Genomic DNA, 26014 nt, shown 5'->3' with positions numbered 1-26014 from the left:
ATGAAAATAGATGTTCAGTCATTGTATTAGTGGTTGTTTATGGATACCGTTAGGGGTAATAAAACAGTCTTGTCCTAGTTTGTGAGGAGTCTTGTCTTCTGTGATGTGTTAGATGCTGTACAGAGGAGTCTTTAAATGCTCAAACTAAGTATAATCGTTAAGATTTAGAAGCTGCTTCGTTAAACACATTCCAACCTGTAAATAAGCTGTTACTGCAGAATTTAGCATTTATTTATGCCATCTTTTATTTAACTGTAGTAATGTTTTTTCCTTTGTGGTGAATATTGCCACTCAAATATTCAAAGATTCTGGATTTAAAAAATCATCACCTAACCCCTCATTAAATACTAAATAAGACTACATTTTAAATCAAATGGAGACATTTAAGTCTAAATTATTGTACTTTATTTTTTTCCCTTCAAATTATTCATCAAGAATGTATGATTATGTGCCTGAGTGTTGTTGTTTTTTTACATGAATGTTGAAATATGAGTGTTCTGTTACAACATTCCTAGTATAATCAACTAAATATACTGGGGATGTCCGAAATCCAAAACAAATGAATTGAATCTATACATTAATTGTCAAGCAACAGTTGATCTGAAATGTATGTACATATCATGTATTAAATGTAACTAATCATACAGGACTTTTTCTTTAAATGATTTGAATTACAATGGAAGTGAAACAACTGCCTTATGTGATTTATTATGATTATTATATTTTTTGTACTAGGACTCTTAGATCAAAAATGCCAAAATTGAAGGAATTAATGTGAGTCTGTGTAATGGCTATTAACTGCACATTGTTAGAGCACTCTTTTTTTCTACTGGCTTAAAAAAAAATAATTAAGTGAATAAAATTATGAAGAATGCTATACATTCAGTCTGTCTTTTCATTAATGTGTTTGTCTTATTTGAAAACAGATGACTAAAGAGTTCTAAACTGGCAACATATTTAAGGAGTGAAAGACTTGCATGGATGTTGCTGGTCTGAGCTGAGTTTGCTGTTTGTAGATCATTGATCTCAGAATGTGAACCTTGCCTGTGTGCTCACAAACACTGGGCTTTTTATGTTAGAGAACATACGTGAGTTCCACATTGTTGTTTTTTTAAAGAAATAGTTCATCTAAAAAAAATAATATTTTACTATATACATAACCCATGTGCTTGTATTTTGTTCTTTTTTTACCCAGCTATAGTCCATGTAGTCCAATCTGCTGCTCATTTATTTGACATATATGTTGTACTTCTGACATTTATAGACCCATTATTTTATTTTTGTGCATGTACGCTATATAAATTATCAGCCAATTTCAGACTTTTTTTAATTATTGGTATCTGTCAACATTTTATTATTAATTGTGATGCAAATTTTCAATATTTTTGCATTTAGCTTACCTTTGCCATCATTTAATGCAATAGATAAACGCTTGTATTCAAAAACACTAATATTCAATTACATCCATTTTTTATTCTGAACATTGTAATGCCAAACTTAAGTTGTAGTGTTGAAAATGATTTAATATTTTATGGTTTATTTTGTTAATTCTTTTAGATAACATTTTACAGATTGGCCAGCTATTGGTTATAATGTGTAAATAGTTAATTTGTCTCTTTCTTTGGTCATTTGGTCATTACACTATGAGCTGTACTGTAAAAATAGCTATGTGAAGATTTTCCAGAAATTCTCTCTTTGTGTCCCAAAGTAGATTTTTAATTTCCGTATGAACTATTATTTAACTGTCTACTTTTATGGTTTAAGTTCTTTAGGCATGGGCTCTCCCCTGAGTCCAGCCAGCAGGTTGTTGGCAGCAAGAGCAGACATGGCGTTCCGTGTCGTATATGAAGCACTGGCAATGTGGGGAAGAATCACTGCAGATATAAACATAAACACAGAATATCAGACCTGTCAAATACTTTAATGAAATACATACAGACATGCATGCTTACCGCAGTTTTTGAGTGTGAAAAGAGGATGGTGTGTGGGCAGTGGTTCAGGTGTGGTGACATCCAGCCCCGCTCCAGCGATCAGACCGGTAGACAGGGCTTCATACAGATCCTCCTGATTAACCACTCCACCTCTTTACAATAACAACACAATCAGAACACGGAAGTGCCTTTTTGGGAACAGAGCCACTTGTATACAACAAATGTGATTATGAATCTGAAGTGAATATAATAAACAGTCTATGAACATAAACATAAACATTGGAGCCTGAGAAAAGTGCTAATTTTAGAAGAAAATTTCAGACGGCACTTTGCATCTGAAATCTTCAAATAATACTAAAATAACACTGGAGAGAATGTATTAGTTTACCTGCTTGTGTTGATGAAGATGGCATTTTTCTTCATCTTGGAGAAGAGATTCCAATTGCAGATCCCATGAGTCTCTGGAGTCAGAGCACAGCATACAGCCAGGAAATCAGACTGCTTGGCCAGCTCATCAAAAGAGACTAAAAACACACACACAGGTCATTTGTGTGCTACCTTGCAACTCCAACTCCCTTGCAAATTCTGTGAAGGTTCTGAGATCTTCCCACCATATTCTGCTTCTATCATATTTGCGAGATCAGGTCTCGGCGCCACATCTGTGTAGATGAATTTCTTCACTTTAAATGGCTTCAGACGCTCGGCGATAGCCACACCTACCCAGGACACACACATACACCACATAACCTTAACTTAATGCAACATATGATCCCCAACTTCCTGAACTAATTAATGAGTCACAAAGCCATCCTATTCCTTACCAATCCTCCCAAGTCCTAAGATGCCAACTGTGCTGTTTGCAAGTTCATGACCACATAGCCATAAAGTTCTCCATGTTCCCCAGCCACCACTAAACACAAGTATGAATCAGTATGGATCAGTGCATGATTAGTTAACAAATATGTGAGTGTTCATAGTTATTTTTAGTATATTTTAGCCTCATGTGTGGCCTCAATGAGTCTTCTGGATGTAGTGAGTAACAAGGCAACAGTCAGTTCAGCCACACAATCGGTCAGAACATCTGGGGTATATCCTACACGGATTCCCCTGGAAAACACACAAGCCTAAGTCAGCACACTTTAAGAAATTAAAATCTAAATTTTACTCACACAACTGACCTTTTCTTGAGTTCATCCAGAGAAAGATGATCAAAGCCCACTGACATAGTGCTGACGACTTTTAGATTTGGACCTGCATTATTGAGACACACATTCAGTATGTCACTGCATTTGCCCTGATTTGTTTCAACCTACTGATCATACGTCGCAAGCTAACCTGCAGCTTCCAATAGATGTGCATCAATCTTCTCTGTGAGTACACATAGAATTCCATCACAACCTTTGACCTTTTTCAGCAGCTCCACTCGCGGCACAGGGTCATCAGAGTCCCACATCTCAAACTGCACCCTGGGATTTTGTGGGTTGAATTAAGAGAAGGTTGAAGAGTGAGAGAAAGATGTGAAAATAGCAGTTCAATGATTTACATTTATTTGACTCAATTAAATCTCCATAAACTGAAAAGTAGAAGCCCACAATCTCACAAAACAGATTCAACTAAAATGGCCAATCATCAAAATGCACAGCATTTTTGTTTTCTTTGACCCCAAAAATGGCATTTTTATTCACTTATATTTTTGTAAATCTGTATAGAAATCAATCTGATATCCTAAATGACTAATGTTCAGAATGAGAATGCTCAAAGTTTTTTATTAACTTTGTTTCTTGCAGTATCTTCAGCTAAGCAGTGGATCTAGTTGGAAGATGTTGAACAAATCTTTGGTTTAGAAAATATTTATCTTATTATGGTCTTGGTTGGTTAAACTTGCCTGTGTCCATCTTACATGCATTGACTGTTAATATAATTAATTAAAATAGAAACTATTTTTTACGATTACAGTAGGCCTACAAGGTTTTATCCAAGATGTTTGAATCGCCAGTTTTATCGCAATATCTTGGCAAAATTTCGCAGACACAAGGTCCATTGTCTGTCTGTAGCCAGGTATGAAGCACAAACTAAACAAAAGCCAACTTCAACTTGAACCCAAGCAAATAAATATTTGCTATTAAGTGAAATTCCTGATTGCACAATTCCATTTTGACAGCAAAAAGTTACCAAACAACGTTAAATGTGACAGCACCTTTAGAGATTTTAGTAATACTTTTCAGTAACACTATTTTAAGTTGTCCTTGTTATACATGTAACATGTACTTACTATTATAATAACAATAAATTATGCATAATTACATGTAAGTAACCCTAAACCAAACCCTAACCATATAGTATTAGTAGCCTACATGTAGTTAGTTAATATCAGTAGGCTACTTAAATGTATAATTACACTGTGACAAGGACACCTTAAAATAAAGTGTAACCCACTTAAGGTCTAGTTAATGCATTACATGAATTAGCAATGAACAATATAGCCTATTTTCATAACATTTATTAACCTTTGTAAATGTTAGTAGATCAAATGAGCCTATAAGCTACAATTATTCAGTCATGTCAGCTCAGAGTGCATTATGTTAACTTTTGATCTAATTAGCCCTATTAGTAATTGTTAAAGCTTAATTACTGCCAAAAGTATTTTTCATTGTTCACGTTAACTAGGCTAATGTTAACAAATTAAACCTTATACCATCAATACTCGAAATGTAATTATAAACTTTGGGGCCATAACAAAGTTCAAATATACACTTAGGGGCAAATAATAACCGCGGAAGAACACGTTTGATGAAACTTGGTGACCGCTTCAACCTACTGTCCGGATTTGCGGAGAATGTCCAGTCCGTCCGGCGGCACCTTGCGCGTCACATACACCTTCGGTAACGTGGACATTGCGCGATGAAATCCGGTGACGGTGCACGGGGCGATCCTCCGCAGTCTCCCGAGCGCTGCTCTACTGCACCACATTACGAGCAATACCAATCAATGCAGGGATCTGTGGTAAAGGATGAGTGTGTGGACAGAAACGAATGGGTGGTCTGTGCACACAACACAGTCAAAGAGCAAATTTGTAAGATACCTATGCTTTTTGTTTGTTTATTTGTTTTACATTCCAAAGTATCATCATAACTAATCACAACACACAGTGTGTGTGTGTGTGTGTGTGCCTCAAGTTCTGGTATCTGGTATCGATTTTGTTTCAGTCAATCATTAATCAGGGTCACAAGTATAGGCTATTGAATAGCAATGAATACTGAAATACACAAAATAATAATTAATGAGTTTAAAACGAATTCAAATTGCCTAGATCATAGATATGACAAACTATAGGCTACATAAAAATATATCAGACATTAATGTTAATCAAAAATAGGCTAACAAGAGAAAATAAACAAACAAACACAAATTTAGGACCTTAGCCTATGTGTATTTTCCATATAGGATTATGATTTTGAATAGGCTATATTTGCTGTAGTAGCAGTTCAAAGCTCCTCCAATGCAACTATGAGAAAGTGTGTGTGTTTGTGTTCAAAGGTTTGTGGTCAATGTTTGATAGGTCTCTTTGTCAACACAAACACACACTTTTTTGACTGAACCAAACATGCACATGAAACATGAAAACAGCACACAACACTATGAGCAATAAGCTTTTGTAAATATGCATTTACAGAAGATTATAGGCTGCTTATGGCGCTTGCAAAAAAGATTACAGCAATTTGTACAGAGGAGAAAGACACCTACTGGATTTGTGCTTACATATTTATTTATTTTCTTCATTTTTTAAAAGGTTTATTTTGGTAGATTTTTTATTGCAGAATTTCGAACTATGTACATAGCCAAAAACATGAAAAGTAATCATAGCAAATTACTGACACGTAAGAAAATTAATAGAATTAAAAAAGAATGAAATAGTCTACAAACTTGATAAGCAAATAGCATGCACGTTGTGCATTGTAAATTAATAAATCAATCAAATGACAGATTGAAGGCTTTTCGGTAATTTAGTCTTTTTTTAGTCTTTGTTATTTCTTGTTGCTGTTCAAGTATAAAGTTGGTGACCTATTTTTATTTGTAAATGTGTAAAAGTATTATTATTATTTTTTGTTTTGCCCATTTACATTTGCAGATTGTGTATTTTCCATATATAATAGGTCAATTTATAATATAGCCATACTTCATATTCTCATTTTATAGGATACATTTCCAGTCAGTGTTGGGGAATAATTACGTAATTTAATTACAAAATAAATTTAATTGTAATCAGTTACATTTACTGAGAAAAAAATAAATTACACTTAACAAAATGTTTTCAAACGATTACAAAGGGGGTTACATCTGATTTTTTTTTTTCACACACACCCACAAACAGATTTAATTGATTTCTTTGATAAATTGCAGTGACTGCTGAATAGGACACATGATTTTTCAATAACTGTTTTATTTCCTCTTTGGGTATATGCTTTATTTTTTAAGATTAACTTTTCCAAGCAATTGTTGTTGTTTCCTGTCAAAAATAATCAAATATAATCAGTTACATTACTTTAATAAAGCAATTGAAATAGTTACACTACTTATTACATTTTTTTAGCTAGGGTAACGTGTAATATATAACGGTAACATAATGGAGTAACCCAAAGTATCCTTATGCTGCGTTAAAGGCCGAGTAACATTCCACGAGGTGGCGGTAGATAGATGCTACTCCATCACGAAACCTCACGCGCAGCAGAAGAAGTGTGCTGCTCCCGTTCCTCGCGCATATTGACAGGTAGCTAGTTCACCTATCTTTTTCTTTACTACAGACTTTACATTAAACCTCATCTCACTGAAAACAAGCCACCGCAGCCATAAAGGCGCATTAAGCAGAGTCGAGCCTGCAGATTTGGTGATCGGTTTATAGTTAAACAGATAGGCTAATTTAGTGAGCAGCTCAGCTAGCCGGTGTGCTAATGATAAACAGATATGAGTAAGCAATATGATAAATTAATGGTTTTATGACATATCCACCGTTCTTCCAGTAAATACGAGATGTTTTTGTGATGATGGGATTCGTTTTGTATTTTAGGTTTTCATTTAAGATCCTGTCGCCTTTAAATGGAGGATATTACATACATGTTAGATGTGTCAGTTCTCAGACAGATTGATTTTTTTTAGAAATTCATAATGTGTGGATCATATGATAAGGATGTGTGTATGTCATGTGAAACATGACAATGCATAAAACTGATATGGCACTGTCATATAGGGCTCCAATGGTCATGAAAAACATTGGCATATAAGGGGATTTTAAAATTGATATGAATGCAGTCTTAAAAGTCATGGTTTCAATTGTGAATATATTTTTGCATGTTAGAGATAGATTAATTAAAAATGTTCTTTCTTCTGAGTCGGTTCAGTCGACCTGATTTACACAGATGGGTTTGAAAAACAACTGAGATGCCAGTCCTGTGTTTCTTGTGAGCAGGTCAGGTTAATGTAGGAGTACTGTAGATTATATTGTCAGAAGGGTCTGACAAGAATCATGCCTGACATGCTAAGGAAGTTTGCATTTGTAAACTCAGATTTCTGGACTGAATGCCTCAGATTGTGTTTCTCTGGTCTACTGTCATCAGCAGTGAATAGATGCTCTTTATCTCTCCTACAGAATCTTACAGAGGAACACCTGGACACCCCCTCTCCCCCTCCCACTATGGCCGACTCCATGGATATAGATGACTCTCTGTACAGGTACACTGTAAATACTGAAGCTAAAATACTTTGAGGTCATGTACAGAATCCACCGTTCTTGCTCTGAACTGTGTGTGTGTGCAGTCGGCAGCGGTATGTGCTTGGGGACAGTGCTATGCAGCAGATGGCCCAGTCCGCTGTGTTTCTCAGTGGAATGGGAGCTCTTGGAGTGGAAATAGGTACACCACTCCAGTCCTTTTATCGTATTCATATTTGTAATTAATTGTTTTACCATTCATTTTCTTTTAGAACCTCTCTATAAATGGCTAATTGTTATAGAAAATATATAATTTCTAGTATATCTCATAATCTGAGATGTCAATGATTTATGTATATGTATTTGCTTCAGTCTTTCCTTCAGTAAGCTATTTGCTTCCCTATCCTATGAGTTATACATTAAATACCTTGTGCATCATCTGCAGTCTTGATTGAATCTTTTTCTTTTGTTATTTTTGTTGGGTGCTGTAATTTAGTTGTAGTTCTAGTTCTAATCAAAAATCTCTCATGTTGTGCAGCAAAAAACATTGTTCTGGCAGGAGTGAAGGTAAGATAAATATTTAGACATAATTTTCTTCTCTGTTTTTTCTATATACACATTTAATGGATTTAATATTTGAAATAATTGTAACATTATAAATGTCTTTACTTTTGTAAAGTAAATGTCACTTTTGATCAATTTAATGCAACATTTATGAGTAAAAATATTAATTTCTCTGCCCCCCCTAAAAAAAATGACTGACCCTACACTTTTTAATGGTGTAGAATAAATTGATGTTAATTTTGAACTCTTATTATATATAGTATATTGTGAACTCAATTTTTATTGTTATAGGAGACTTGGAATATGCTGATTAGTTACTATTCAGTTGTGTTATATCTGTGTTATGAGATTTTGCACACCTGTGTTCGTAGGCTGTCACTCTTCATGACTGTAAGCGATGTGAAGTTTGGGATCTTGGCACCAACTTCTTCATCAGAGAGGAGGATGTGCATAGCCAGAAGAAAAGGTGAACTGTGGTTACTTTTGCTACAAGCAGACTGAATTCATTCCCTTTTTTGATAGTTTTTTTTCCCCTAGAGTAAATTAACTAAATTGTGACTATATATATCTTAATATAAAATTCCTTTTTATAAGTTTTTTGTCACATCATCCACCGATAATAAAGTTACCATCCTACATATGTGTCTCTGTGGCCTTATCATACTCTTTATTTCTGTAAAGATGTGCATTAATCACAACGATTATCTATTTCTATTAGGGTGGAGGCTGTCCATTCTCGAGTGGCTGAGTTAAACCCATATGTCCAGGTCAGTGTGTCCACTGATGTCCTGGATGAAAGCACTGACCTCAGCTTCCTAAAGAGATACCAGGTTGGTCTCCACTAACGACAGCAAATATATTTACATATATTTAAAGATTACTATTATTATTTATATTATTTTGTATGTTCATATCATACTTAATGCCTCTATTCTTGTATTTATCTCTTAAGTGTGTAGTGTTAACAGAAACAAAGCTGAGTTTACAGAAACGAATCAACCATTTCTGCCACTCCCAACAGCCTCCTATTAAGGTACAGACATTCCTAGGCATATTACATAGATATTACTCTCTGTTTGGGTGATTTAACATACATTTTTGGTGCAGTTCATTGGCTGTGATGTGTTTGGGATCTGCTCGCGAGTATTCTGTGATTTTGGGGAGGCGTTTGAGGTGTCAGACCCTACAGGAGAAGAACCAAAAGAACTCTTCATCCAAAACATCAGCCAGGTAATGAGAGCGCTGAATTGTCGAACCATCACATTTCTTTTAGCATTTGATGCTTTCTTTTGTCACATTTAGTCTGAATGCTGAACCTGCTCAGTTCTGTGATTTTTGGGTTCTTTTTTTAACTTCCTGTTTTACATCCAATCGCAGGGGAATCCTGGTGTAGTGACGTGTATGGACAGCCGAACACATGGCCTCCAGACTGGGCAGAGCGTGTGTTTTAAAGAGATCAATGGCATGATTGAACTCAATGGTACCACTCACCAAGTTACAGGTATAAACACCATCTCTACAGTGATCATGCATAGTAATGTTCTCTTCTCATATATTTAACTGTGTTTGTGTATTTAGTTCTGTCTCCATACAGTTTTGCGATTGATGATACCTCATCATTCCAACCATATGCTCATGGAGGAGTCTTCTGCCTGGTCAAGACCCCCAAAACTTTCAACTTTGTATGTTAACACCACCTTCAGTTGGTTTGTTTAATATTGATGGAGTATAATGATTAACTCTTTCCTCTATGCTCTGTGTAGGAGATGATGGAGCAGCAGTTATGTGACCCTCGACTCCTTACTCCAGACTTTAGTAAACCAGAGGTCAGAACGACCGACTCTTTAATTGCTGAAGTCCATTTATTATTATTGTTATGAGAATCAGTCACATTTTGCCTTAATAAATGTGTGTGTATCCAATCAGGTCCCTCTGCAGCTCCATACAATCATGTTAGCCTTGGATGATTTCCTGGTACAGCATGCTAGACTCCCCAACATTGGGTAATTTAACCTTCAACTTTTTTCATTTTTAGGCAGTGTCTCAAGCTTAGTGAGCTGCTTAACCGACAGTAGATCACTGTTTTGAATAGGTTTGTCCTACATTAGGAGTGGCATGAGGGTTTATTTCTATAAGTGATGCACCAAAATGTGTCTGTTTCGTACACACAACATGACTAAGTAGTAGGACCATATGAACACTGTTTTATTTAACAAAAATTTAATTTTTAGGGCCCTATGAAATCAATTTTCCCCCCATATTCTGGGGAAATTTATCTTTTAAAATGTAGTCAAATGAAAATGAACAATTTAGATTATTTTTTTGGCAAGCAATGTGCTGCACAACAGCACATCAATGAAAAATTGACTTAATATTTCTATCATTTTAATATTATCTTTAATACTTTGTAAACCACATATATATATATATATATATATATATATATATATATATATATATATATATATATACATACATACAGACATACAGTAGTATAATTCTGTCAAAAAAAATTGTTAACATGAAATTGTATTTTGAAGTGTTGTGAAGACCTTTGAGTTTCTATGTGTATATCCAAAAATTGTGTATATAGAGATTATAGATTTTATCAAGTGAAATTTGTTTATCAGAGAGATGGCTCAAACTATTTATCACCTGTGAACATAACACCCTGAACGGAATACTCAATTACCCAGTTGAATTACCCAAATTTAATGACCAAAACTTAATTCGTTTTTGGCTAAATGAAAACTATAATTTCTCTTGCAGTAAAAATTTCATTTAGGTGCATCATTATTTCTATTTACTCAGCATTGTGCTGAATAGTCCTGCCCACTGAAATTTTAATGAGAGCTTCTCATAACTGTAACGTCAAATATTATGTCATTTCTCTTTGAGTGTGGACAGCCAAATCATCTTTCATTTTTCTCTCTCTCTCTCTCTCTGATTGTGATTGATATGGATAATTAAAATTGTGATGGATTATTTTCCTCTGCTTTGTGTAGTTGTTTGCAGGATGCTGAGCTGCTCCTGAAGTTCACAGAGGAGATCAGCAGAACACTTAAAAACAAAGTCAGTTTTCTACACTCATTTACATAGTCGCTTCCTGTTGTGCACATCTTCAAAATTCTGTCTTTTAATTGAAATGTGTTTGTTATCAGGTATGCATAAATCAGGAGCTGGTGAGGTGCGTGTCGCGCTCTGCGAGGGGATGTCTCTCTCCTCTAGCCGCAGCAGTGGGTGGTATCGCTAGTCAGGAGGTTTTAAAGGCTCTCACTGGAAAGTTTTCCCCTCTTCAACAATGGGTAAGTCAAAAAAAAAAGTTTTGTCTTTCATGTACGTTACCATTCAAGGGTTTTGGGTCTATAAGATTTTTTTAAATCTTAAATACTCACCAGTGCTGTATTTGAGCAAAAATATATATAATTTTATATATTAATATATGTATATTATAAAAATAATAATAATATATATATTTTTAATGAATTTATTACATTTTGAAATATAAAGCCATAAAGTGATTCTAATGTGCTACCTTTGGTGCTTAAGAAACATTTCTTATTATAAATGTCTAATATTTTTGTGAAAACTGTGATATAGAATAGAAAGTTCAAAAGAGAAGCATTTATTTATTTTATATAAAAAGAGTAACAATTTAAAAGTCTTTCCTGTCACTTGTGATCAATTTAAAGGAAGTTTAAAAAAAAGTCTTACTGACCCTAAACTTTTCAATGGTAGTGTTTTTATGACATTGATATGAAGAGATGGTATTTATTCGTTGTTAAATATCTTTATACAGTTTTATCTTGATGCGGTAGAGGTGGTTCAGCCCCTCCAATGTCTTCCTGCTGAGGAGTTTGCCCCAAGGTGAGCATGACGCCAAGTACTGAGCTCCACAATCTTGTTTTGTTAGTTCATATGTTTCTACAGCATTTGTAGAATGGTAATATCTCTCTTTTGACCTTCCTCGCCTACAAACATCAACATTTTTTAAAAGAATAATTCACCCAAAAATGCAAATTCTGTCATTTACTCTTGTAAGATGTTGTAATTTCTTTTAAATCAGTGGTTCTCAACCAGGAGGCCTCAGCAAACTTCCAAGAGGGCCTCAAAATGATTAAAAATAAGATAAAGCAAGCATTAAAATGAACTGAAACAACTACAAATCAAGATAGATTTCATTTTATTTTTATTAAAACTCCGCAACAAGAAATATGTTTCCACTGGAAATATGCGTTGGCCTAATTTTAACTGTCATTTCTAGACCTGGAAAAGTAATATTTAATAAATATCTTGTACCTCCTGTGGGCATTTTTATAATGAATAATATAAATTTTTCTTGTTATGCCAACCAGTATTTACCTTCAAATATCATTGTGGACAACGGGGGACTTGTAGTCAAAAAAGTTGAGCATCACTGCTTTAAATGTTTATTTGGATGTGTGTTTGTAGGGGTGACCGGTATGATGCATTGAGGGCTTGTATTGGAGAGTCAATGTGTTTGAAACTGCACAAGTTTCGAGTTTTTATGGTGAGTTAAATGTACAGTTGATACAGTAGAACATGAACCAAAATGTAATTTTAAAATAGTTTGAAGAGTTAGTGTCATACAGCAAAACTTGAAACAGTTAAAATGTGTGATTGAAAACATAGTATATATTGTTTGTATTGATGTGTTGCGCTGATTCTTAATATGTGAATGTAGGTGGGCTGTGGTGCTATTGGCTGTGAGATGCTAAAGAATTTGGCACTTCTGGGTGTCGGATTGAGCAGATGCTCGGGAGAGGTAGGGAATATACATCATGACAGAACTTTATTTTTTATTCATCCTCACTGGTCCAATTCTTAAAATCCTATTTTGTTTATTTTTAGATATGCGTTACTGATCCAGATTTGATTGAGAAATCCAACCTCAATAGGCAGTTTCTTTTCAGACCTCAGCATATACAGGTATATTTTTTCATTAATAGTTCACTCTTCTTCATTCATGAATTACTAATCCAATGAGTTAGATTTTCTCTCACTTTTTGCCTATTTCCTCTCTCTGTAGAAGCCAAAGAGCACTACAGCAGCAGCAGCTACATTAGGAATAAACCCAGAGATGCAAATAGATGCTCATCTGAATAAAGTGTTTCCTGCTACAGAGGATATTTATAGTGATGCTTTCTTCTACCATCTCAACCTGGTGGTCACCGCACTGGACAACGTGGAGGCACGGAGATATGTGGATAGGTAATTCATGATTAACAGCAGAAATATTTTTTTTTCAGTGTATTACATGTGGGCTTCATTGCAAATTCTTCAGTGGTTGTTTTGTGAACTTGCAGTCGGAGTATATCCAATCAGAAAGCTCTGTTAGACTCTGGTACCATGGGTACAAAAGGACACACTGAGATCATCGTCCCATTCCTCACTGAGTCCTACAACAGCCATGTGAGTGTGTATGTTTATGTGTGTGTACAGTCATGGCCAAAAATATCGGCACCCTTGGTAAATATGATCAAAGTAGGCTGTGAAAATTGATCTGCATTGTTAATCCTTTTGATCTTTTATTTAAAAAATTCACAAAAATCTAACCTTTCATTGGATAATAAGAATTTGAAATGGGGGGGGGGGAGGTGTATCATAATGAAATAAATGTTTTTCTCAAATACACATTGGACATAATTATTGGCACCCCTAGAAATTATTATGAGTAAAATATCTCTGAAGTATATTCCCATTCATATTCACAATTTTGAGCACTCCAGGGTGATTATGAACATGAAATTATCCAGCCATGGCTTCCTGTTTCACAGAAATATAAATAGGAGGGAAAACAAAGCCCAAATTCCCTTAATCATCCATCACAATGAGAAAAACCAAAGAATATATTTCTGATGTGCAGCAAAGGTTAATTGAGCTTCACAAATTAGTGAAGTGGCTTTAAGAAAAGAGCAAGAGCAGTGATAATGGCCATTTCCACCATCAGGGCAATAATTCAGAATTTCCAATCAACATAAAATGTTACGAAACTGCCTGGATGTTTCTATATCGTCCAAATACACGGTGAAAAGGAGAGTTTGACTGGCTAAAGACTCTCCAAGGACCATAGCTGCAGAATTGCAGAAAATAGTTGAGTCTCGGTGTCAGAAAACCTTAAAAGAAATTGTCAAACAGCACCTACATCACCACATGTTGTTTGGGAGGGGAACTCCAGCATATTCAGTTATCAGACACGACTGGAACTTCAAATGGGACTGGTTTCTATGGTCAGATGAAACAAAAAAATTAGCTTTTTAGCAGTAAACACTCAAGATGGGTTTGGTGAATTTTATAAATAAAAGATCAAAAGGATTAACAATGCAGATTCATTTTCGCAGCCTCATATTTACAAGGGTGCCGATATTTTTGGCCATGACTGTATATATAGGCTGTGTACCAGTTTACACATCTATTGCCCATGTTTCTATTCTCTCTGTGTTTGTGTTCCTTAGAGAGACCCACCGGAGGAAGAGATTCCATTTTGCACTCTAAAATCTTTTCCTGCTGTTATTGAACACACCATACAGTGGGCCAGAGACAAGGTTTGAATTTTTTATTTAATTTCATTTTATAGAATCACTGTACACATTACTGCTGTCATTACCATCATATTTATTTTGGAGAGTAGTTTTTTCAGGTTTTTATTTGATTATCAATCAAATGAGACATTAGATCAAATATTTGCCAAGGCAACAGTGTGATATTTTGAAGATAAGAAATGTATTATGTAATTTTATTTTATCATTTTAGTTTTGCAAGCAGCTTCTTTGGTAAATGTTTTTACCAAACCGGTTAGCATTTTGATTCAGAAACCATTCATTTATTTTGTAAGTTTGCAGCTATTTTGAATTTTATTGACTTCTAGCTGCCTTGCCATGTTTTTCCAAAGCTGAAAAATTCATTACCATCACACACAATATAGAAAATACACAATTCACAATATCAGAAATACCAAATATCCAATTAAATGCAAATCAGCTAAATGATCTGATCTTTATGATACATGTTTTGATCTATACATAGTTTGAAGAAGTTTCAGTTTCAAGAAGTTGTTAGAAGTAACCCTATAATGGAAGAATATCTCATTAATTCTCCTTTGTGAATCATTTGCACTCTGGATGTCTCACTCCTTCATTTCTGTGTGTGTTTGTTCAGCATAGTGGGTAATATATAGATTTTATTTAACAAATAATAAAAACAATTGCTCTGTGGAAGCATCTTTTCCTTGCATTTCCTATGTTAAGTCAACTGTTAACACAAACAGCCAAGGTATGAATTTTATGACCACTTACAGTAAACTCTATTTTTTAGAAGTCAGTTTTTTTTTTTTTTTATATTCAGACTGCCCATCTAAAAAGGATGCCAAGTTTTTCTCCACTCAGGAGAAATTGATTTATTAATTAAAAAGAAAAGGTCTCAAAAGACCAAGAAGTCTTAGTTTGAGGTTTGACTGTCTGGAATACTTAGAGATGTTGTGAGTGTTTTGATTAGTGATCTTGTTTTTGTTTTGTATAGTTTGAGAGTGCTTTCTCTCACAAACCCTCCATGTACAGCATGTTCTGGCAGAGTCATTCATCAGCTCAGGGTGTGTTACAGGTAAGGACATATTACTACACGCTTATCTAAACACTTAATTGACCCTTGTTGGTGTTGCCCAAGCCTTGTTAGGGTTCTAATTTCAATGCTTGTGTGTGTGCAGAGGATGATGGCCGGGGAGAGTATGGAAGGATCATTTCAGGTCATTAAGTTGCTGAGTCGGAGGCCCACTCTTTGGGATCACTGTCTAGCTCTCGCTCGACTCAAGTTTGACAAATACTTCAAAAGAAAGGTACGGGAAGTGTTATGCATAAATCTTTAGTAATTATATAGTATTTGTCTTGTAGTAATGACCACTATCATTTTAACCCTTCAAAAGTATAGTGATAATATTTGTAAATGCTTTATAATATACTAATACGTTCCCCATTAAAATAGTGTTTTTATGTTGGAATATGTTTACAATGACATTTTTATTTTAATATTTCAGGCATTACAATTACTGCACTCATTTCCACTGGACACACGGCTAAAAGACGGCAGTAAGTCACATGCTTGACTCACTCATGCAGAGGTGCTTTATTAAAAGCCACCAGAGCCTCGTCTTTGCCCAGCTGAAGTGTTTTTCCTCTGTTTTCAGGCCTGTTCTGGCAGTCTCCCAAACGGCCGCCTTCTCCCATTGAGTTTGACCTCAATGACCCACTGTGAGTATCTGAGTAAATATTCTGTTGGTAGAATGTTCAAAGAGGTAAAACAAAGAATTGTAAAAATGTCTTTCTCCTCCATCAGGCATTTCAGTTTTGTTGTCAGCGCAGCTCGTCTTTTTGCTGACATTTATAATATCCCATATTCAGAAGAGGTAAAAAGAATATTTAACACATCAATCTGGGTCTGTTTCTTTTTTTATCTGTGTGCTACCTGAATACAATTTTTTAATGTTTTGTTGTTGCTGAATAATTCCTAGAAACTTTCCTGTGAGGCTGTTTCAAGTGTTTTAGCTGAAGTGGAGGTTCCTGAATACAGACCAGCTGAAAAGGTATCTGGTCTTTCCCTACTTATGTATTTAGTACACGGCAACCAATGAAAATGTATCTGGATTAACTCTATAAATTTAACACAACTTAATTTTGAGTTGTTTGTGAAATATGTAACTGTACTGTGCTGGTTTTCATCATGCAAATTTTATTTTTTTTGCATAACTATGCACAATGCAGGGTTTAACAAACTGTGTTGATGAGAATGTAAAATTAAAATAACTGTAGAATAATAAACAATATTATGAAATAAAGGGGGTATTTTAAGTGAATATTTGAGGTTGTTTGGTTGACAAAAACAGTGTAGGAATCTCTGCAAATAGAATTGCAGTATTATAGTATCATGACCACAATATTGATTTCAAATCTTACCGCTAGGATTCCTGTCTTTGATGCATTTGTTCATAGACCAATGATTAAAAAACTAGCCAGACACACTAGTGGTGCTGAAATTGCAGACTTTTCCATTAAGAAAGGGAAGATTACTAATAGTGCAGTCAAGCGATTAATCGCATCCAAAATAAACGTTTTTGTTTACATAATATATGTATGTGTGCTGTGTATATTTATTATGTATATATAAATACACACACATGCATGTATATATTTCTGAAAAATGTTGTTTATATATTAAATATAAGTATTTATAATATAAATTATATGAATATAAATAGACATCTAAATATATACTGTATGTGTGTGTATTTACATATACATAATAAATATACACAGAACACACACATATATTATGCAAACACAAACTTTTTTGGATGCGATTAATCGCAATTAATCATTTGACAGCACTAATTTATTAAGTGTTTGTGTGTATATTAGCATATAGAGACCGATGAGATGGTTAAGAAGCCTGATCATCTGAAAATGACAGTGAGCAGTGACGAGGAGAGAGAAGCAATCTCACAGCTACAGGAGGCCATCAACTCTAACTTTGTAAAACCAGGTGTGTTGATACGCATTCACGTTCACTCATACAGAACACTTACGAGCTAAACTGTTTAACCTTTTTCATACACTTTTCCTTTTATGTCTGTTTTTTCTTCTTTTGTATTTAGAGAGGCTACGCATGACTCCGCTTTTCTTTGAAAAGGATGACGACACAAATGGACACATGGATTTCGTAGCATCAGCGTCAGCTCTGCGAGCTCAAATGTATGCCATTGAGGCCGCAGACAGACTACAAACCAAACGAATTGCGGGTAAAATCATCCCTGCTATTGCCACAACTACAGCTGCTGTTGCAGGACTGGTGAGAGAAACAATCCTGAATCCGTTTTCTATGATAATTCCTATTTTTTTTCAATCCATCGCTTTAAGTTTTTATAATCGTTTTATTATTCATTCTCTTTAGGTGTCATTGGAGTTGATTAAAGTGGCTGGTGATTATGGATTTGAGTTATTTAAAAACTGTTTCTTCAACCTGGCCATTCCAGTCATGGTGCTCACAGAAACCGCTCAGGTCAAGAGAACCCAGATCAGGTAACGGCAATACTCGTGCACAGATTGGCACTTGTGAAAAAGAAAAGATGTGTGTTTCTTGTCTTGGAATAATTTGAGCCTTTTGTTTTGACCAGAGATGATATCTCCTTTTCTATCTGGGACCGTTGGACTATCTTTGGTCATGAGGACTTTATCTTGTCTGATTTCATCAATGCAGTAAGGGTGTGTAGCATTTGAGCTTGCAGATCAATAATGTGAAGGGCGCCTTAGCCTTCAGAGACCAACTGCTCTAAAAATTACTTTTTGAAAGTAGGTAATACACAAATAGGGATTAAAACAGCTGCTCATTCTCTGAAATGTATAATGGCAGCAAGTTTGGAAGATAAATATTTCAAATTTAGGAGTCTTTTAAGCATTTGAACCACACTTTTCCATAATTCTTAATATTTAGTTTTACATTGTTATAAAATCTATTTAACTCTATATTCATAAAAAATCCTAATAAATGCATCACTGTTTCCAGTGATATTAAGCAGCACAACTGTTTTAAACATTGATAATATTAAGAAATGTTTCTTGAGCACCAAATCAGCATTGATTGATTTCTGAAGGATCACGTAACACTGAAGACTAGAGCAATGATGCTGAAAATTCAGCTTTGCCATCAGAAAAGTTTTAAAATGGTTAAAATATAATTTTTTTTATTTAATATTTCACTATTTGTACTGTGGTTTTCCTTTTTTACTTCTTTTTAAAACAAGAAGTCTTACCAACCTCAATTTATAATGGTAATGTACCTGATGATTATTATTATTTTTTTTTTTAAACCAGTGGCTTCCTAAAATACATCAATACTGCATGGGTCTCTGATGGTTAATGATCTGTTATTTTAGCATTTGTTAAGAATGAATGAATGAATTCACATTACATAGTAATTAGCTTTATGCTTAATTTCAGGAGGAGTATGGAATTGAGCCCACCATGGTTGTTCACGGAGTGAAAATGCTGTATGTGCCGGTTATGCCAGGCCATAACAAGAGACTCAAGCTAACGTAAGGCCCAGCAGTAAAATAACAATCTTTAAAGCTGAAGTGTGTAATTTCTCTGTGATTGCAAAAATAATGACACACTTCAGCTTTAATACAAAATTGCTTTGTGTTTCTCTTAATGCATTTCCATGACAATACCCTTTTTCTCTTCTTACAGAATGCATAAACTGATTAAACCCTCAGCAGGCAGGAAGTATGTTGATCTTACCGTATCATTTGCCCCCGAGGTGGATGGCGACGAAGACCTGCCCGGTCCCCCAGTGCGCTATTACTTCAGTCGAGAAAGCAAGAGTGGCGAGAAGGCCTGACGCACACACGCACTCTCTCTCCCCTCTCTTGCCCTCTGGACCACAAGTGGAGTAGCACTTGATCTGACGCATTGTACATAGTGAATTTTTGTTTTCTACTGGTTTATTATTTTATTGCACAGCACTGTCTGTGCAGATGCCTTAAGATAATTATATTGTGCTTCAATGTGACAATAATAATGATTATAATATTAATACAAAAAGAAAGTGTTTACACGACTTCCCTAGGGCTTATTATTGTATGTTAGTCTCTTAGACTGGGAGAGGACTTGGTAAAAGTCAATAGAGGGCTTGTAAGAGATGAACATTCATCATGAATCAGCAGTAATTTATTTGCACACGTTTTGGGAGGATATTGCGCAAACGTTGTCAGTCACTGTAAGCAACATACACGCCAAAGATTTTGCCTTTGGTCGTCACAAATGGTTTCCTCTGAATGTGGCTGTAGGGTCCTTTATGATCTTAGCTTTTGGTAAAGAAAGTTGCATTGTAAAGTTACATCTACACTGGCAGTTCAAAATGCATTCTCAGTAATGCCACTAGGGGGCACTATAGTTAACAGTATATCCTTCTACCCATCTGCTACTATTAACTGCTTGATGTGCTGAGATTCATGAGTGGCAAGGCTTAAAGGATGAGACCGTGATATAGGCATCATCCCATATTTGAAGGTATATTCATATCACAAAGTCTAACCTGCATGCTGACATCCAAAACAGGCTTTTCACAAGTTCCTTGCTGCATTTGCAGTCTTGCTGATGTCCTCGACTCATCCTAAAGTGTCCTTTAGGCAATTGGCTGTTGGGAAGCTCATATTTGATTAGTGGTAGTGATCAGAAGTTACATACTCTCTCACTCACACACACACACACACAACCTGACCCAATACTAAGCTTTTTACAGTGGACATGTTGGAATGCACACTGAGCCGGAAAAACACACAAAAGGTTTCTAGTTTGATCCCTTTAAAATGGCAAAGATTTAGTTGCACAGGATTCCCTCTCAAGATGTCCAGCATTTACGGTTTATAGGAAAATTATATCTGATGATATCTAAGGGAGCTAAACCAGTGATTGGAAAATATGTCATTGTGACTACAGTATTCAACGGAAAGTCCAATAAAAACTTTGTCAAAATGCATTTACCTTTTTTCTCCCCTTTCTTGTTTCAACAAGAAGGCAATTTGTGGTAGTGCGCAGAAAGTATATGATATAACACTGAAATTTAATATATATACACTACTATTCAAAAGTTTGGAGTTAGTAAGATTTATTTTTAAAAGAAATTAATAGTTTTAGTCAGCAAGGATGTGTTAAATCAACAGCCAAAATATGTTATAAAAGATTTCTATTTCAAATAAAATCAAGTTTCAATTCATCAGAGAATCCTGGGGGGAAAATCGATCACAAAATTTAGCTTTGCCATGGCAGGAATAAATTGCATTTTAAAATATATTAAAATAGAAAACAGTTTTAAGTTTTTTTTTTTTTTTTTTTTTTTTTTTTCTTTTTTTTTTTTATATTACTGTTTTTACTGTATTTTTAATAAATAAATCCAGCCTTGGTGAGCGTAAGACGATTAAACATTTTTACCAACCTTACACTTTTGAATGGGATTGTATATTTAAGCGAATCAATGTTGATACGCTCTTTTTTTTTATTATTGTGTTTCATATTGTGCATAAGGGGTGTGTGGTCATATAACCCCACATTTACGCTACTTTGTGACGAAGTTTGAAAGGGAATCTGCATCTATGGAAGTTCACAAATGATGTGGCTCATGGCTCTGCTCTCTCTAAAGAACACATGAAACAACTCGCCTGTGTCTGTTCTTGGCTCGGGTGCTACTTTGAGGAGTAGAGTTTGACCTCTGGGTCACTTGGGACAGCATGTCTGAGCGTGTGCTTTTAGGACACATATGCCTTCTGTTATTTCATGCAATCACTTCAACAAACTCTTACATTGGATGGATTGAATCCATATGAAATGCCTTTATATCTACCTATATTATACAACACACACACACACACACAAAGAAAAGGTGTTTCATAACATTTAAGCTGATTTAAAAGATACATTTTCGAGTGTAAATCACATACCCTAATTCAGACAGAGGAGGTGGCCACAGGAATTCAATTTACCCTGGAGTGTCAAATGAACTGCCTGCTGCAGTCTGTTGGGTCAGAGTTCACACCAAAAGTCTGCATCCTCCCCCTATCTCACACACACCGAGTCAAAGACATTTATGAGCACAGATGGTTAATGGCTATCTTGTTTAACATGAATAGCTTCTCGTTCTCCTCCTGTGCCTTCTTCTCCCAATGAAGATGATGTAACAGTATAATATAACAGTCTAGACACTGGACAGCTGCTAGCCCCTGAACGCAAACTCATTAAAGTAAGGTTATGGGATCTTTTCTGAAATTCATTCATTAATTAGTAAAACCTAATTTAAACGAAGATCCTATTACCTTTATAGGATCCTTATTTAATTGCAGTTTACTAAGTACACACAAAGTTTTTAACTGCACTATTAAATTATCTTTCAAAAAGAAAAATCTTTCTGAGTGCGTGTTGACATACTATTTATTATCAGATTTGAATTATTATTTCTGGCAACTTCTATTTGCTGCGGTACATTTGCTCCAGTTTATTCCTCCCTTAAATTGTTTAAGGTTCTCTCTCTCTCTCCAAACTTTCCGTCACGCTCTCTCTTCTCTTCGGGAATGTGTTTCCTGTGGTCCGCTGGCTGATTGGTCCGCTGTCTTCCGGGGAGTCGCGGATTGGAAGCCTGCGCTCGACATCTGGAAGGGAGGAGAGTAGTGATGGGAAGTCCGACTCGTTTATGCGAATCGGTTCTTTCGAACAGTTTGTCAATGAGTCGAATAATAATTTACTGGTTGTATCTGACATCTCGGCACGACATATTATTTGCTAAACATGTGCAATAATAGGCTATATTATTTCAGTAAACTATAAACTTGAACAGTTTAATGACAGCAACTGCTCCTCTTGGAAAAACACTTAGAAAAACACATTATAAACCAATATTTTGGAATTGTGTTTTCGATTGAGCATTCTAATTTTGATAAAAATAATTGAACCCCACAATATTGGCTATAAATTTGTGTTTTGTGGTGACTCTTTTAAAAGCATTTAGAGCATTACCATATGAAGATTATAATTAACATTATATTACTATGCCTTAAAAAAAAGTACATTAAAAAAAGAAATATGTTGGTGTATATTTGAATTAGTCAAAGAACTAAAAATTTGTATCATGTTTTAGTTCATTTCATAATGCCATAGCCTAACCCTCTAAGAATATGTTGCTTATTGTCTTTTTGTGTCTGAATGCTGTATATATCCTTGTTGCAATAAAAGGGCGTATATTGCCTGTCTTTGTTTGTTTTTATAAACAATGATGTTTATTGTAGGCCTTCATGTACCACAGTTGAATTCGTTGCAGTCATTTACCAGCTCATAAAAACATAAATTTAGGCTAACATACAATGTACATTTACTTTAAACAGCAGTAATATTAATTTTCATCACTCATCACAGTTTTGGGATGTTTTAATGTAATGTTCCACTCCCACGGAGAGCAACGAATCATTCAGAAAGGCCTTGCGAATCGGTCCGACCAATTCATTCAAAAGATCCGACTCAAATAAACGACTCGCTCGAGAATCGGACATCGCTAGAGGAGAATAAACGAGAGAGGTAAAGCAGAAAAAAAGGAGGAGAACGGGAGAGGGTGCTGATATCTGAGGTGAGTGATGTGCTATGCCAAAATATTTAACCTGGACATAAGAGCAGCTGATTTATGATTCGAGATGATTCAATTAATTAACTTTTGTTGGTAATGAGTTTGCAGGGTTGGAAATATGAAGTTGACGTGCTTCGCCCAAACAGAGATAGCAGAAGACTGATAGACGCGATCTGACTCGTCACATTAATCGAACGCTCCAGCTTTGCTACAGTAACAAACACGCTATCGCTTGATACATAGTAGCGGTTTTGACGCGTATTTGGTGCTGTTATATATTATATCCATTATAAACGGGGGTCGCAGCCCTCCTTCTGAATTTCGCTTGACTTAACCGCTCGCTTTGTGCTTCGCTGTTGATCCTTCAGTTTTACTATTAATGCCACTTAAACATTAGGATGTATAGTATTTAATAAGAGCCATTTGGGACGTTTATTTCTCCACGGTTATTTTGACGCGCCTCGCGTCGCAGGTCTATGGCAGGCTCCGGCCCCCTGTTCAAGACCAGGCCAATGGAAAAGTCAAAGCAGATGGAATCGATAGTCTCTCATAGAGGGCTGAGACAAACGCGCTTGTTTATTTAGGTTAAAGCACAACCGTGTGTGTTTGAAAGAATCGTTAGCATGAGCGCGTAGGCCTGTGTGTGCTGTAGGTGCGCGTCGCGTCGCAGTGGCGAGACTCGTCCTGTTTCACGACGCCCGTTCTGCAGCTCCAAGAGCAGACATGTTCTCTATAAAAACCATTTCACAGTCTCCTCTCCTGTGCAGAACTACAATAGCCAATTACACTGGAGAAATCTTTCACAGTAAGGCGTTTGCGATCACTAGCTGTCCTATAATTCATGGGCTGAAATGTAGAAGGCATATGCAACATTGAGGGCAGCTTTGGGAATTGTTGTTACTTCAAAGCTGGTTGCTGCATTTCTGGAAAGCAATGTTATTGCCAGATGAAACTGTAGTGGTGGTTGTCAGTATTCGCCCTGTTTGTTTATGATTTTGTAAGTGTGTTTGTAAACTATAAGAGGTCATTTCCACTGTGTTGTATCCCTGGGCCTTCCACTGTAATCCACTAGAGATGTGGGGTGTGATTGCTTCATGGGTTTGACTTTCCTCTCATTGCTGCACTGTTTATAAGTTGTAGCGTTGGGCATGAATAGAAATATTATTAACAATCTGACATAGAAATGAATAAAAATACTAGTAATACATTAATATTAATAATATATACAACAGTAAGGCCTTTCAAATTTAAAGCGATAGTTCACTCAAAAAGAAAATTCTATCATTATTTAGGCTACATTATTTATTTGTTCATCTTTATAATCTTTCCTATTTTTTTCGTCATTTTCAAGTTTCAGAAAGTACATAAAGACATTATAAAAAATATGAATTGAGCAATTTAATCCAACTCCTCTGAAGAAACACAATCACGTTATATGATGAAGTTTTTAGTTTAGGTTTTTATTTACATATAAATATTGATGAACGTGCATACTTTAAACACAAGTAACAATAAGGTTTGTACTCATGTGTTAAGTCAATGTTTATATGTGAATAATAACCTAAATCATTATCAGTGGTTATATAGACTTTCAATGAATGGACACAAATGATGAGAGAATAACAAAAATATCTTCATATGTGTTCTGAAGATGAATGAAAGACTATTGTGTTTGGAATGACATGAAGCTAAATAAAGGATGATACAATTACTAGCTCTGGCCTGAACTAGCCCATTAAATTGAACAGAAAACGAGAAAATTATTTGAGAGAAAATACTTTTGTGTGTGTGTGTGTTTTTCAGAACTTTCAGAGTTAACTTATTAAAATATATATATATATTTTTTTTTTGAAAAATGTGTTTTTCAGGACTTTCAGAGTTAACTTGTTAAAATAAGATTTTAATTAAATGTTAAATGAAATAGCCTAATTATTTAAATATATTTTCCAAATATATTTCTTTCTGGTTTGTTTCTTGCTGCTTTTGAAAGACTTGTCAGAAATCATGAGCTTAATAATAAATAGCCTATTAATAAGTTTTATGTTAAAGAATTATACACACATATCTCTAATAGTGGATAGACAAAAAATAAATACTGTCATCTTAATACAGAATAAATATTCTCCTGATAATATTTCAATCATTCTTTGGCTTTAATACCATCACAACATTAAAGTCAGTTATTTAATTTGAGAAACAACATATTTTCTTTTCTTTCTTTAAACATATTGTATGTTCTTTCAACAAATTTTACATAAAATATAAATAGCTGTCACTGAATTTTAGGAAGGCAGTCAATTGCAAGGGGACTGTAATGTGACAGTTCCTGATTTAGCCTATATGATAATCTCAGTTATTTGGTATGTTTCTGGTTGGTTTGAATGTGTTTAGACTATATGTTCTCAGTCTTTTGGACCCCACAGTAGTTGTTCCATACAAAGCTATAAAAGAATTAGAAAATTGTTACTTTGTGCCATATTTTAGATAATCTAAGTCACAGATAATGAGTGCTGGTATTGGGACTTTGAATCATATTGTAGCCATGAAAATGGTCAGCACAATCTTAGTGTAAACCTCTGTCTTTTTCAGTGGTAAAACCCAATTCTTGATCTTCTAAACTTGACTTTTATCCCTTCTCTTC

General features: G+C 35.0%; 3 protein-coding genes across 9 annotated transcripts in view; 2 read left to right on the top strand and 1 right to left on the bottom strand.

The window, feature by feature from the left end:
* Window positions 1-1496: 1496 nt before the first annotated feature.
* LOC306873109 (glyoxylate reductase/hydroxypyruvate reductase-like) lies at window positions 1497-4969 on the bottom strand. Its single transcript, XM_079422150.1, has 9 exons — window positions 4750-4969; window positions 3267-3397; window positions 3110-3182; window positions 2922-3038; window positions 2753-2841; window positions 2543-2647; window positions 2320-2455; window positions 1953-2083; window positions 1497-1874 (listed from the first exon to the last, which is right to left on the bottom strand). Exons 1-9 carry the CDS (start codon window positions 4899-4901, stop codon window positions 1753-1755), a joined length of 1056 nt encoding a protein of 351 aa, XP_079278276.1. The 5' UTR covers window positions 4902-4969; the 3' UTR covers window positions 1497-1752.
* A 1680-nt stretch (window positions 4970-6649) lies between these two features.
* On the top strand, window positions 6650-21204 carry LOC306872662 (ubiquitin-like modifier-activating enzyme 6). Of its 2 annotated transcripts, none has more exons than XM_079421333.1 (33): window positions 6650-6699; window positions 7576-7658; window positions 7743-7837; window positions 8174-8202; window positions 8571-8665; window positions 8918-9029; window positions 9152-9232; window positions 9307-9429; window positions 9577-9700; window positions 9778-9881; window positions 9963-10025; window positions 10126-10202; window positions 11205-11271; window positions 11361-11504; window positions 11999-12066; window positions 12652-12730; window positions 12905-12985; window positions 13072-13149; window positions 13250-13431; window positions 13527-13632; window positions 14676-14765; window positions 15739-15819; window positions 15923-16051; window positions 16250-16301; window positions 16400-16463; window positions 16549-16618; window positions 16724-16795; window positions 17628-17751; window positions 17864-18057; window positions 18160-18287; window positions 18383-18470; window positions 19206-19300; window positions 19455-21204. In XM_079421333.1, exons 2-33 carry the CDS (start codon window positions 7621-7623, stop codon window positions 19603-19605), a joined length of 3084 nt encoding a protein of 1027 aa, XP_079277459.1. In that variant the 5' UTR covers window positions 6650-6699; window positions 7576-7620; the 3' UTR covers window positions 19606-21204. The 2 variants fall into 2 exon arrangements, with proteins under 2 accessions (XP_079277459.1, XP_079277460.1); XM_079421334.1 differs by having other exon boundaries at window positions 18383-18464; window positions 19455-21030.
* Window positions 21205-23300: 2096 nt separating this feature from the next.
* Window positions 23301-26014, top strand: part of LOC306872673 (amyloid beta precursor protein binding family B member 2-like) — a 49438-nt gene continuing 46724 nt past the window's right edge. For 4 of the 6 annotated variants that reach the window (XM_079421356.1, XM_079421353.1, XM_079421357.1 and 1 more), the window contains exon 1: window positions 23335-23376. The gene's annotated coding sequence lies outside the window, so the exon portion shown is untranslated. Of the gene's footprint in view, window positions 23377-26014 lie in introns of all 6 variants that reach the window. The other 2 variants (XM_079421354.1, XM_079421352.1) reach the window with 2 other exon arrangements.

The sequence above is a fragment of the Barbus barbus genome, assembly GCF_936440315.1.
Source record: "Barbus barbus genome assembly, chromosome: 7".
In the NCBI taxonomy this organism is placed as follows: domain Eukaryota; kingdom Metazoa; phylum Chordata; class Actinopteri; order Cypriniformes; family Cyprinidae; genus Barbus; species Barbus barbus.
Note: the sequence above shows the minus strand (reverse complement) of the source record. Positions and strands in the feature narration are given on the sequence as shown.

What these genes read in the sequence shown, in the direction of transcription:
- LOC306873109 (XM_079422150.1), bottom strand. Translation starts at nt 4,901, where the DNA reads ATGTGGTGCAGTAGAGCAGCGCTCGGGAGACTGCGGAGGATCGCCCCG. An exon ending in CTTAGGACTTGGGAGGATTG is followed by an intron (nt 2,648 to 2,752) that starts GTAAGGAATAGG and finishes TGTCCTGGGTAG; the next exon opens with GTGTGGCTATCGCCGAGCGT. An exon ending in TATGATAGAAGCAGAATATG is followed by an intron (nt 2,456 to 2,542) that starts GTGGGAAGATCT and finishes GTGTGTTTTTAG; the next exon opens with TCTCTTTTGATGAGCTGGCC.
- LOC306872662 (XM_079421333.1), top strand. Translation starts at nt 7,621, where the DNA reads ATGGCCGACTCCATGGATATAGATGACTCTCTGTACAG. An exon ending in GCACGGAGATATGTGGATAG is followed by an intron (nt 13,432 to 13,526) that starts GTAATTCATGAT and finishes GTGAACTTGCAG; the next exon opens with TCGGAGTATATCCAATCAGA. An exon ending in TACAGTGGGCCAGAGACAAG is followed by an intron (nt 14,766 to 15,738) that starts GTTTGAATTTTT and finishes TGTTTTGTATAG; the next exon opens with TTTGAGAGTGCTTTCTCTCA.